This window comes from Pongo pygmaeus, chromosome 1 (assembly GCF_028885625.2).
Source record: "Pongo pygmaeus isolate AG05252 chromosome 1, NHGRI_mPonPyg2-v2.0_pri, whole genome shotgun sequence".
Lineage (NCBI taxonomy): Eukaryota > Metazoa > Chordata > Mammalia > Primates > Hominidae > Pongo > Pongo pygmaeus.
The window spans coordinates 214,603,791-214,616,662 of record NC_072373.2 but is presented as its reverse complement, the minus strand read 5'-3'; the positions used below and the strand labels follow the sequence as shown (position 1 = coordinate 214,616,662).

General features: G+C 51.7%; 1 protein-coding gene across 10 annotated transcripts in view; it reads right to left on the bottom strand.

Annotated features, from left to right (window-relative positions):
• SPATA21 (spermatogenesis associated 21) overlaps positions 1–12,872 on the bottom strand; it is a 48,907-nt gene that overhangs the window by 12,240 nt on the left and 23,795 nt on the right. For 7 of the 10 annotated variants that reach the window (XM_054436383.1, XM_054436354.1, XM_054436340.1 and 4 more), the window contains 5 exons: positions 6,397–6,839; positions 5,914–5,999; positions 1,737–1,874; positions 744–815; positions 503–620 (listed from right to left, as the gene is read on the bottom strand). In XM_054436383.1, coding sequence (XP_054292358.1) covers positions 503–620; positions 744–815; positions 1,737–1,874; positions 5,914–5,999; positions 6,397–6,839 — 857 coding nt within the window. Of the gene's footprint in view, positions 1–502; positions 621–743; positions 816–1,736; positions 1,875–5,913; positions 6,000–6,396; positions 6,840–7,568; positions 7,705–12,872 lie in introns of those variants that run through there. The other 3 variants (XM_063659102.1, XM_054436427.2, XM_063659105.1) reach the window with 2 other exon arrangements.

Sequence of the window (12,872 nt, the reverse complement as noted above, 5' to 3'; positions counted from 1 at the left end):
GACTGCTCAGTGGGTGCTGCAGGAAGGAATTCCTCTTGCTGCACTAGGAGGGTGTGAGCATGGGGGCCGCCAGCTACCATCCCTCCCTCTGTAGGGAGAGCCTAGCTGAGCTCAAAGCCAATGCGCACAGACATGGATACGTGGAGAGAGAAAGACTTACTGGTATCATTTGGTCTCTGGGATCCCGATAGTCCTGAGGCCCCAACCAGTGATTTGAGCCATACATTCCCCTTTTGCTTAAGCCAGTTTTATTCTAGTTTTTTTTTCACTTTTTTTTTTTTTGAGACAGAGTCTCACTCTGTCACCCAGGCTGGAGTGCAGTGGCTCAATCTCAGCTCACTGCAACCTCCACCTCCTGGGTTCAAGCAATTCTCGTGCCTCAGCCTCCAGTTTCTTTCACTTGTGACTAAAAGTCGTAACTACCAAAAGTTCTCAGTGCCAAAATGCTAGATGCCACCTCTGTGTCCACAACCCTTCACCCCCAACAACCAGCCCCACTCACTTTGTGATTTCCTCTAAGACTGCCTCTGGTAAGGCCAGCATCTCTACCAGCAGGGACAGGATCTCAAAGAGTAGAGTGTGGGGGTTGTGGGGAGCCATGTCCGACAGGGCGTTCTGTTCTGGAGACATGGGATAGTGGCTGCCATTACCACTGGGCAGTCCTGAATGCCCTCTCCTCTCCCCACAACCAACCTCCCAGCCCCTCCTCCAGTTCTGACTACACTGGGCTCATCCCTGCTCACCCACAGAGCAGAAGAAGCGCCTGGTGTCTGTCATCACAGCCAAGAAGTCTTTGAAGTCCACATGACCATCTCCTGTGGAGGCCAGAGGAGCAGGGTGGGCAGGGACCTTCAGAGCAGGTCCATGCGTTGCAGCCCAGGCATGGTTATTAGAAGGGACTGTCTGGGTCTGATTATCAAGCAGTGCATACTCAATGCAGAAAACATGGGGCACACAGGAAAGTACAAGCTGAAAGTGCTCAGACCTGTAATCCCAGGACTTTGGGAGGCTGAGGTGCATGGATCACCTGAGGTCAGGAGTTCGAGACCTACCTGGCCAACATGGTGAAACCCCGTCTCTACTAAAAATACAAAAATTAGCTAGGAGTGTTGGCACACCTGTAATCCCAGCTACTTGGGAGGCTGAGGCAGGAGAATCGCTTGAACCTGGGAGGTGGAGGCTGCAGTGAGCCAAGATCGTGCCACTGCACTCCAGCCTGGGTGACAGAGCAAGACTCTGTTGCAAAAACAAACAAAAAAAAAAAACAAAAGCAAAAAAAGAAAAATTGTTAAGAATTTCTATGATGTTGGGTGTGGTGGCTCATGCCTATAATCCCAGCACTTTGAGAGGCTGAGGCAGGCGGATTCCTTGAGTCCAGGAGTTTGAGACCAGCCTGGGCAACAAAGACCCCATCTCTACAAAAAATAAAAAGTTAGCTGGGCACGGTAGTGCGCCTATAGTCCCAGTTACTCAGGAGGCTGAGGTGGCAGGATTGCTTGAGCCTAGGAGGTCGAGGCCGTGGTGAGCAGGGATCACAGCATTATACTCAGCCTGAGCAACAGAACCAGACCTCGTCTCAAACAACAAGAACAACAAAGGCATTTCTAGACTGTGACAGTAGAGCATTAAACCAAGCACAGGATCCTTTAGGTGCAGAGCCTCATGCAACTGTACAGGTTTCAAGCCAGTGAAGCAGGCCCTGCCTGGGATGCAGAGTGGAGACCTCTGCCGCTCACCATTGACATCAGCACTCATCAGGGCGTCCTCCACCTGGGCCGGCGTCACAGAGAAGCCCATTAGGAGCAGGATATTCTTCAGGCTCTGTGCATCTACCTCACCAGGGCCATTGAAGATCTCAAAGTAGTTGCGGAAGGCTGTGGGGAGGGCAGGGTTATGTGGGGTGGGGGCATTTCTTGTTTCCCTCATTCATCCCATCACCCCAACCACCCTCCTGCCAGCCTCCTCCACCATCAAAAGTGAAAATAAAAGAGCTGGGTGCGTTGGCTCACGCCTGTAATCCCAACATTTTGGGAGGCCGAGGCAGGCAGATCACCTGAGGCCAGGAGTTCAAGACCAGCCTGGCCAACATGGTGAAACCCTGTCTCTACTAAAAATACAAAACTTAGCTGGGCGTGGTGGTGCATGCCTGCTGTCCCAGCTACAACACTCAGCTAGGCTGAGACAGGAAGATTGCTTGAGCCTAGGATTTCAAGACCAGCCTCGGCAACACAGGGAGACCCCATCTCTACTAAAAATAAAAATGAAAAAAAAAAAAAAAAAAAAAGCTGGGCATGGTGGTGCGCATCTGTAGTCCCAGCTACTGGGGAGGCTCAGATAGTAGGATCCCTTGAGCCCAGGAGATCCAGGAAGCAGTGAGCCATGATCACACCACTGCACTCCAGCTGGATCAACAGAGTAAGACCCTCTGTTGACTCCAGCCCAGATTTTGCCATGGGGCTGAGAAACCTGACACCACACAATCTGACTAGTACACGGCCTTTGTATCAGTGCTGCTCTGGGACGTTCTCAGACCCTTCCCATCCTCTGCTCTGGTCCACACAATGCAGCGATCCTTGTGACCTTGTCCATCCAGATAGGTGACCAAGGTCTAGGGCACAGACTTAGTCAGAAAAACTGTCCAGTCATCTAACCTCTGAGCCTCAGTTTCCCCATTGTTACAACAGGAATAAGCATTCTACTCTTTTGAGAACATGGCTATAAAGAGCCTAGTCCAGTGTCTGGCACATAGTAGGGTGCCCTAAAGTGGGTGGGCTACTGGCGCTGAGTGGAGGCCACTAATTAGCTGAGCTGTTGGCACCCAAACCAAACCCTTGGCCTGGATTTGGAATAGACAGCAGAGTGAGTCAAGGGGACCACAGCGCTTTTTTCTTTTCTTTTTTTTTTTTTGGTGAGACGGAATCTCACTCTGTCACCCAGGCTGGAGTACAGTGGTGCAATCTCGGCACACTGCAACCTCCGCCTCTTGGGTTCAAGTGATTCTCATGCCTCAGCCTCCCAAAGTGCTGGAGTTACAGGCATGAGCCACTGCGCCTGGCCTGGCTCTGCCATTCAATGAGCCGGATTGCTCTTATGTTGAAGCCCTAACTCCCAGTACTTCCAAATGTGCCTGTGTTTGAAGATAGGGCCTTTAAAGAGGTGATTAAGTTAAAAAGAGGCCTTTAGGGTGGGCCCTAATCCAATCCAACTGGAGTCCTCTTACAAAAAGAAAATCTGGGCTAGGTGCGATGGCTTACACCATCCACCCAGCACTTTGGGAAGCTGAGGCAGTGGAATCACTTGAGTCCGGGAGTCTGAGACCAGCCTGGGCAACATAAGAGACTCCATCCATCTCTACAAAAAATTTTAGAAATTAGCCAGCCACAGTGGCACATGCCTGTAGTCCCAGCTACTCAGGAGGCTGAGGTGGAAGGATTACTTGAACCCTGAAGGTGGAGGCTGCAGTGAGGTAGCATCACATCACTGCACTCCAGCCTGGGTGACAGAGCAAGGCCCTGTCTCAAATAAATAAATAAATAAATAATAAACGCAAATTTGGGCACACACAGAGATACCAGGGTTGCCCATTCACGGATGAAAGACCATGTGAGGACAATGAGAAGACAGCTGTCTGCAGGCCAAGCAGAGAGGCCACAGAAGAAAGCAACCTGATCTTGGACTTCCAGCCTGTGACAAAAGAAATGTCTGCTGTTTCAACCATCCAGCCTGCGGTCCTTTGTTAAGGTAGCCCGTGCTGACTGGGACGGGGGCATGGGCAAGTTGCTGCACTCATGTGAACCTCTATTTCCATATCTGTATGATGGCCATGACAACAGTGCACCCTCTTGGAGGTATTCTATGAACTCAGTGCTGGCACACAATAGCCTCTGTTAGCCTGGAAGTCTCTGACAAACAGTGCTGAATGGGAGGGAAGAGGTGGGGCTAGGATTGGTGTTGGGGCACATGGTGACCTGTCGTGCGCAGGCACTCCACAGAAGGAAAAACCAGAGCAACTCTCAGAAGCAGGTGTGATCGCTCAGAATGCCTGGTGGTTTGAGCCACTGGAGCAGGGCAGTTGGCCCTTTAATTGCCAGACAGGGATTGGGAGCTGTGGGACCTTGAGTCTCTGAGTCAAAGTGGCACGTTGTTCATGAACTGCTCAAGGAGGTGGGGCAGGGAGAGCTGCACTTAGGAAGGTGGCTAGGGAGTTGTATATCATTATTATTATTACTATTATTATTATTATTATTTTTGAGATGGAGTCTCTCTCTGTCACCCAGGCTGGAGTGCAGTAGCGCGATCTCGGCTCACTGCAACCTCCGCTTCCCAGGTTGAAGCGATTCTCGTGCCTCAGCCTCCTGAGTAGCTGGGATTACAGGTGCCCGCCACCACACCCGGCTAATTTTTGTATTTTTAGTAGAGACAGGGTTTCACCATGTTGGTCAGGCTGGTCTCGAACTCCTGACCTTGTGATCCACCCGCCTAAGCCTCCCAAAGTGCTGGGATTACAGGTGTGAACCACTGCTCCCGGTTGGAGTTGTATATTATTTTATTTTTAAGAGACAGGGTCTTGCTCTGTCGCCCAGGCTGGAGTGTAGTGGCATCATCATAGCCCACCATAACCTCAAACTCCTGAGCTCAAGTGATCCTCCCACCTCAGTCTCCTGGGTAGCTGGGACTACAGGCTCATGCCACCATGTCTGGCTAATTTTTAAATTTTTTGTAGATATGGGGGGTCTTACTATGCTGCTTAGGCTAGTCTTGAACTCCTGGCCTCAAGCGATCCTCCTGCTTCAGGCTCCCAAAGCGCTGGGATTGTAGGCATGAGCCACTGTGCCCAGCCACGGTAGAGGGTTTTAATACTAAAAGGGGTGAACTTCAAGGATGGGGTCACAGGGAGCTAGTGAGAGCATCCAGGGAAGACAAAGGAAGGGGCCGCTCTGGCCAAGAGGGTTGCAGGCTTTGGGGAGGAGTAGGGGATGGAAGGAGGATGTACATCCATTCTTCTAGGGCCAGGGTGATGGGGGAGTGGGGTCACAGGGCCCCATCCTGAGGACAATAGAGAGCAGGGTAGGTGTTCAGAACTTTTTTAACTTTTTGGTGAAGGTGAGATGCGGTGGGAATGGGGTACATGTTTAGGCTGATGGCCTTGTTTAATGGTGAGGGACTGTCTAGGATGGGCAGGGCTCCTGGAGCCCTGTCTCCCATCCAGGGTGCTCTGAAGAGGACCAATAGAGCAGGCTTGGGTTAAAGGAAGCAGAAACTATTCCAAAACCTAAAGCACTGTGCAGGGCATCTGTCATTCTCTCAGAGAGGCAGCTCTGGCACAGGGAGAGGGCTGGACCTCAAGTCAGAAGACCTAGCACGAGGCCGGGCGTGGTGGCTCACGCCTGTAATTCCAGACTTTGGGAAGCTGAGGCGGGTGGATCACTTGAGTTCAGGAGTTCGAGACCAGCCTGGCCAACATGGTGAAACTCCGTCTCTACTAAAAATACAAAAATTAGTCGGGCGTGGTGTCACACATCTGTAATCTCAGCTATTCAGGAGGCTGAGGTAGGAGAATCGCTTGAACCCTGGAGGCAAATGTTGCAGTGAGCTGAGATCGCACCACTGCACTCCAGCCTGGGCAACAGAGCGAGACTCTGCCTCAAAAAAAAAAAAAAAAAAAAAAAAGACCCAGCATGAGTTCTGGCCACCCCAACCCAGCAGCTTTGTGAGCTGGAGCCCATCCCCCACCCAGCCCTGTCCCATAGGCCAAGTGCAGAAAACCCCTGCTGGGTCTGCTACACAGGGCTCTGGTGGGCATGGCGGCAGCCATGTGATCTGGAAAACACCCCAGTCCGCCCTGCGCCTATAAACCCCCAAGGACCAAGGGTCCTGCCTGTGCTGGGACCTCCCTGACCTCCTTGCCCTCACCTTCCTCTTGCTTCAGGGTCAGTTGCTCCTCGGACTTCTCCCGGTTTTCATAAAGCTTTTGGAGGCTCTGCTCTTCCGGCTCCTGCCTGCAGAGGACAGAACCCCGACCCAGGGCAACATCCGGCCGCCCACCCTGCCGATAGCTAGGGGAGGGGTTGGGGGAGCCTGCAGGAGGAGGTCGTGGGGGAGGCTTTGGGGAGCCCGGAGAGATCAAGAATGGCAGGAAAAAGGAGACCCAGAGGAGAAGTGGGACACAGGAGAGGGGACTAGAGGGAGACCCCTTTGGGGGAGTTAGAAAAGGGGTCAGAAGTGGGAGAGGAGGCAGAGACATGGGAGATGCGGAGAGGAGACACATGAGGAGAAATGGAGAGAGGGGGACACACGAGGGAACAGGCAGGTGCAGGGACAGGGACCTGCATCCGGGACAAGGCTCTGATCTTGGGGCCTTTCAGGAGCGGGCGGGTGAGCAGCAGGGGCTCCTACCGTGCCTTGGCGTAGCTCAGGGTTCTCTCGCTGCTCTGGTGCAAGAGTTCCATCCTTCTCCAGCCCAGGTCCAGGGCAGGGCCCAGCAGGACAGGGCAAGGCATGGAGGTGGGGACCGGGGCTCCCATGGGGGCAGGCTCTGGCCCAGGAGCTGGCAGCTGGGCCCACGATGGGACACTGGCAGAGACCGAGGCAGGGGTCTGAGGCAGGCTTGGGGCTGAGGTGGGCACCGGGGTCAGGGTCCTGGGGGACTTCTGGGCTGTCTGGGACCGGGCCTTTGAGGCTCTCCGATGGGAGGCCTCCATTTTCTCCACCTCCAGCAAGCACTTCATGAAGCCCTGCCGGAAGTTCCCGAGGCTCTGTGTCCCTGCAGCCACCGCAGGCTTCTGAGGCTGCTGCTGCACACGGCCTGGCTCTGGCTTCTCTCCAATGTCCCTCACCTCCTGGGGATAGGGGAGGGGATCCAGGAGGCCTCTAGTGGGCCAGAGTGTCCCATAAAGCTCCTCCCTGCCATCCCCTCTCCAGAGATCCTCAGACTGCCCCTTACTCTCTGAGCCTTTGGAGGATGTACCCCAAATCTCACACACACCCCACTGTGCTCCTGCCCCACGTCCTCCCCAACACTTGACTTGCCACCTCCAAGTGAGCTGTATTTTTTTTTTTTTGAGACAGGGTTTTACTCTGTCACTCAGGCTGGAGTGCAGTGGTGTGATCTCAGCTCATTGTAACCTTGACCTTCCAGGCTCCCACCTCAGCCTCCAGAGTAGCTGGGACTATAGCTGTGCACTGCCATGCCCAGCTAATCTTTTTTTTTTTTTTTTGTGAGACGAAGTCTTGCTCTGTTGCCCAGGCTGGAGTGCAGTGGTGTGATCTTGGCTCACGGCAACCTCCACCTCCCAGGTTCAAACGATTCTCCTGCCTCAGCCTCCTGAGTGGCTGGGACTGCAGGTGTGCACCACCACGCCCAGCTAATTTTTATATTTTTAGCAGAGATGGGGTTTTGCCACGTTGGCCAGGCTGATCTCCAACTCCTGACCTCAGGTGATCTGCCTGCCTTGGCCTCCCAAAGTGCTGGGATTACAGGCATGAGCCACTGCACCCGGCCCAATCTTTGTATTTTTTGTAGAGACAGGGTTTCACCATGTTGCCCAGGCTGGTCTGGAACTCCTGACCTCAAGTGATCCTCCGCCTTGGCCTCCCAAAGTGCTGGGATGACAAGCGTGATCCACTGCGCCCGGCTGAGCCATGGTCTTGAGTGAGTTACTCCTGGTCCCACCACTTGGCTTTGTTCATGCCTGTTGTCTGCCCTCCTGACCAGAAGGTAAGCATTATGAGGGCAGGATCTTGGATGCCTCTTTTATTCCTGTATACCCACTTCTCATTCACTCAGCAACCCCAGGCTCTCTTGCCCCTGTTCCCTCCCCTCAGAGGGACTGGCTATCCCCATTCTGCCTCTTGCCAGGCCAGGCTTTTCTCCCAATCAAAGACACTGTGCTTACCACACACTCTCTCTTCCTAAGTTATCAACTTCGCTTTCCCCACCAGATTACTCCTATCAGCATGTAAATATATTATCATCTTCCCTCTTTTATTTTGAAAGAAATAGGGTCTCGTTTTGTTGCCCAGGCTGGAATGCGGTGACACGATCTCAGCTCACTGCCACCTTGAATTCCTGGACTCAAGAGATAATCCCACTTCAGCCTCCCAAGTAGCTGGGACTACAGGTGCTCACCACCAGGCCCGGCTAATATTTTAATCTTTTGTAGAGACAGGGTCTTGTCTTGCCCAGGCTGGTCTCAAAACCCTTGGCCCAAATGATCCTCCTACCTCAGCCTCCCAAAGTGCTGGGATTACAGATGTGTGTCACCAAAACTGGCTAATCTTCCTTCTTTAAGAACAAAACAGGCCGGGCGTGGTGGCTCCCGCCTGTAATCCCAGCACTTTGGGAGGCCGAGGCAGGCGGATCACAAGGTCAGGAGATCGAGACCATCTTGGCTAACACAGTGAAACCCTGTCTCTACTAAAAATATAAAAAATCAGCCAGGTGTGGTGGCGGGTGCCTGTAGTTCCAGCTACTTAGGAGGCTGAGGCAGGAGAATGGCATGAACCCAGGAGGCAGAGGTTGCAGTGAGCCGAGACCGCCCCATTGCACTCCAGCCTGGGCAACAGAGCAAGACTCTGTCTCAAAAAAAAAAAAAAAAAAAAAAAGAACAAAACAAAGTCTCCTGATACCACCCCCACCCCTGATCATCCCAGTTCTCTGCTCCCCTTCTATTGCAAAATTCCTTGAAAGCATTGGCTGTCCTGACTCCCCACTTCCATCTCCAATCAGGCTCTGCCCAGCACTCTCCAAAGCTGCTCTCGCCATGCCACGGTCAGATCTCTGCCCTCATCTGAGTTGACCCCTTGGCAGCATTAGACACAGATGCCCATTCACTCTGTCCTTCTGGAAATACTCCCTTCTCTAGACTCCTGCCCCTCACTGGCTGCTCTGCCCCTGCCTCCAGTGCTGGCTCCTCCTCACTCGTGCTCCATTTCTCAGTGTTGCGGAGACCCAGGGATTTGTCCTCAGTCCTTCCCCTGCTCTGGACTCCCTCCCTCCCTAAAAGTCATCCTCCTGCCCATGACTCCATTTTCCTCACATTTCTTTGTCCTTCCTAATACCAGATGTCCTCCTTGACATCTCTTCTTGGGTGTCTAGAACAGGACCAAAGCAGAGACCTCAGGTTCCTCTCATCTGCTGCTACCCAGGCTCGTGTCTCACTTCATGACACCACCAGTGGCTCAGGCCCCAGACCTAGAGTCCTTTTATTCTTTTCCAACTTTTTTTTTTTTCTGTGATAACATACACATAACATTTACCACCTTTGTTTGTTTGTTTGGAGACAGAGTCTCACTCTGTTGCCCAGGCTGGAGGGCAGTGGCACGATCTTGGTTCACTGCAACCTCTGCCTCCCGTGTTCAAGCAATTCTCCTGCCTCAGCCTCCCAAGTAGCTGGGATCACAGGTGTGTACCACAGGTGTGTATTTTTAGTAGAGACAGCATTTTACCATGTTGGCCAAACTGGTCTCGAACTCCTGACCTCAGGTGATCTGCCTGCCTCAGCCTCCCAAAGTGCTGGGATTACAGGCATGAGCCACCATACTCAGCCACATTTACCATCTTAACGATTTTCTTTCTTTCTTTCTTTCTTTTTTTTTTTTTGATGAAGTCTTGCTCTGTCGCCAGGCTGGAGTGTGGTGGCGTGATCTTGGCTCAGATCTTGGTGTGATCGAGGCAGGGTTCAAGCAATTCCCCTGCCTCAGCCTCCTGAGTAGCTGGGACTACAGGTGCGCGCTACCATACCCGGCTAGTTTTTTGTATTTTAGTAGAGACAGGGTTTCACCATGTTGGCCAGGATGGCCTCGATCTCCTGACCTCATGATCCACCCGCCTTGGCCTCCCAAAGTGCTGGGATTATAGGTGTGAGCCACCACGCCCGGCCAACGATTTTCTTTTTTTAGAGACAGGGTCCCGCTCTGTTGCCTAGGCTGGTCTTTTCATCTTGTAGAACAGAAACTCCATATCCATTAAATAATAACCTCCCATCACCACTCCCCCGGGCCCTGGCAACTACCATTTCCACCTTCTGTCTTTACAGATTTGACTAAGAATCTCATATAAGCGGAATCGCTTTGTCTTTTTGTGACTGGCTTATTTCACTTAGCATAACATCCTCAAAGCTCATCCATGTGGCAGCATGTGTCAGAATTTCCTCCCTTTTTAAGGCTGAATAATAGTCTATTGTACGTACAGACCACATTTGGCATATCCATTCATCTTGGACACTTGAGTTTCTTTCATCTGTTATCCATTGTGAATAATACTGCTATGAACATGGGTGTACAAAGATCTCCTTGAGACCCTGCTTTCAGTTCTCTGGGGTATATACCCAGAAATGGAGTTTCAGCATCATATAGTAATTCTATCTTTAATTTTCTGAGGAACTACAATCTTTCTCTTCTCTTCTTTTTCTTTTCTTTTTTGAGACAGAGTTTCACTCTTGTTGCCCAGGCTGGAGTACAATGGCGCGATTTTGGCTCACCGCAACCTCCACCTCCCAGGTTCAAGCGATTCTCCTGCCTCAGCCTCTGGAGTAGCTGGGACTACAGATGCCTGCCACTATGCCTGGCTAATTTTTGTATTTTTAATAGAGAGAGGGTTTTGCTATATTGGCCAGGCTGGTCTTGAACTCTTGACCTCAAGCAATCCGCCTGCCTCGGCCTCCCAAAGTGCTGGGATTACAGGCGTGAGCCACCGCACCCAGCCTATCATACTGTTTACCACAGTAGCTGTACCATTTTACATTCCCACCAGCAGTACACAGATGTTCCAGTTTCTCCACATCCTTGTCAACACTTGTTATTTTCTGTTTTTTTCTTGTTTATAGCAGTCACCCTGATGAGTGTGAGCCTAGAGTTCTTTTTTTTTTTTTTCTTTTTTTGAGACAGAGTCTTGCTCTGTCGCCCAGGCTGGAGTGCAGTGGTGCAATCTCGGCTCACTGCAACCTCCGCCTCTTGGGTTCAAGTGATTCTCGTGCCTCAGCCTCCCGAGTAGGTGGGATCACAGACGTGCGCCACCACAGCCTGGCTAATTTTTTTGTATTTTTAGTGGAGACGGGGTTTTGCCATGTTGCCTAGGCTGATCTTGAATTCCTGGCCTCAAGTGATCTGCCCACCTCAGCCACTCAAAGTGTTGGGATTACAGGCATGAGCCACCACCCCCGGCCTAAACTGTATTTATTTATTTACATGTTAATGGTCTAGACTTTCCGCCAACTAGGTCACAAGCTCCATTCACCATGAAGTCCCCAGTTTTACAACTGTGTTTGGTATGTCGTCCTCAATATGTATGTTAACTAAACACTGATTATTTCAGTTTTCTCAGTGACGTCTGAGAAGCAAGATAATGTAAATGAAGCACTTGGACAGAGTAAACGCTCAGCAAACAGTATGGTTGAAAATAATTATAGCTGGACGGGTGCGGTGATGGCTCACGCCTGTAATCCCAGCACTTTGGGAGGCTGAGGCAGGCAGATCACCTGAGGTAGGGAGTTCGAGACCAACCTGACCAACATGGAGAAACCCCATCTCTGCTAAAAATACAAAATTAGCTGGGCGTTGTTTGCATGCCTGTAATCCCAGCTACTCGGGAAGGCTGAGGCAGGAGAATCGCTTAAACCTGGAAGGCGGAGGTTGAGGTGAGCCGAGATCACACCATTGCACTTCAGCCTGGGCAACAAGAGCGAAACCCCATCTCAAAAAAAAAAAAAAAAAAATTCTAGTTGAGTATTCTGACAGCCTAGAAAAGAGACCCAATTTTCCCATGCCGAAGACTCCTTTAATTGTTTTCCTGAATTAAGGGCAAATGCTCTATTTCTGTCAAGCCTAAAACAAACGAGCAATTAAAAGCAGTTCTGGGCCGGGCGTGGTGGCTCATGCCTGTAATCCTAACACTTCGGGATGCTGAGGCAGGTGGATCGCTTGAGCTCAGGAGTTGGAGAACAGCCTGGGCAACATGGTGGAACCCTGTCTCTACAAAAAATACAAAAATTAGCCAGCCATGATGGCTCGTGCCTGTACTATCAGCTACTTGAAGGGGCTAAGGTGGGAGGATCACTTGAGCCCAGGAGGCGGAGGTTGCAGTGAGCCAAGATTGTGCCACTGCACTCTAGCACTCTGGGCGGCAGAATGTGACCCTGTCTCAAAAAAAAAAAAAAAAAAAAAAAAGCAGTTCTGGGGCTTCTGCTCCATTGTGATATTGGGGGCCCAAGATGGTGGCCATGAATCCAGCCTCACTGTCATCATGGCCCTCCGGGGACTCCCCATGGCCCTCTGGGGACTACAGGGCTTCCAAAGTCCGGGGCCTCTGCCCCTGTCGCAGATACAGACTCTGAGCCCCAAGGTGGGTAGAAGTCTGTCCCAGAATGTCTCCTATTATTATTATTATTATTATTATTCTTTTTTAGAGACGGAGTCTCGCTCTGTCGCCCAGGCTGGAGTGTGGTGGCGTGATCTCGGCTCACTGCAAGCTCCGCCTCCCGGGTTCACACCATTCTCCTGCCTCGGCCTCTCCAGTAGCTGGGACTACAGGCGCCTGCCACCATGCCCGGCTAATTTTTGTATTTTTAGTAGAGATGGGGTTTCACCATGTTAGCCAGGATGGTCTCGATCTCCTCGTGATCCGCCCACCTTGGCCTCCCAAAGTTCTGGGATTACAGGTGTGAGCCACCGCACCCGGCCAAATGTCTCCTATTATTTCAGGATCCAGCACCAAGTTTTGCTCCCAGCAGGCGCTCAGCCTATGGGTGAACGATGGTGCCAAGGCCCTGACATCTTTCCCTCCAGCTTCTCCAACCATCGCACACCTGGATTCCTCCTTCTGCCTTCTCTGAGCCCCTTCCACCTGGCACCACGTGTCCTGAACCAGCTACTGC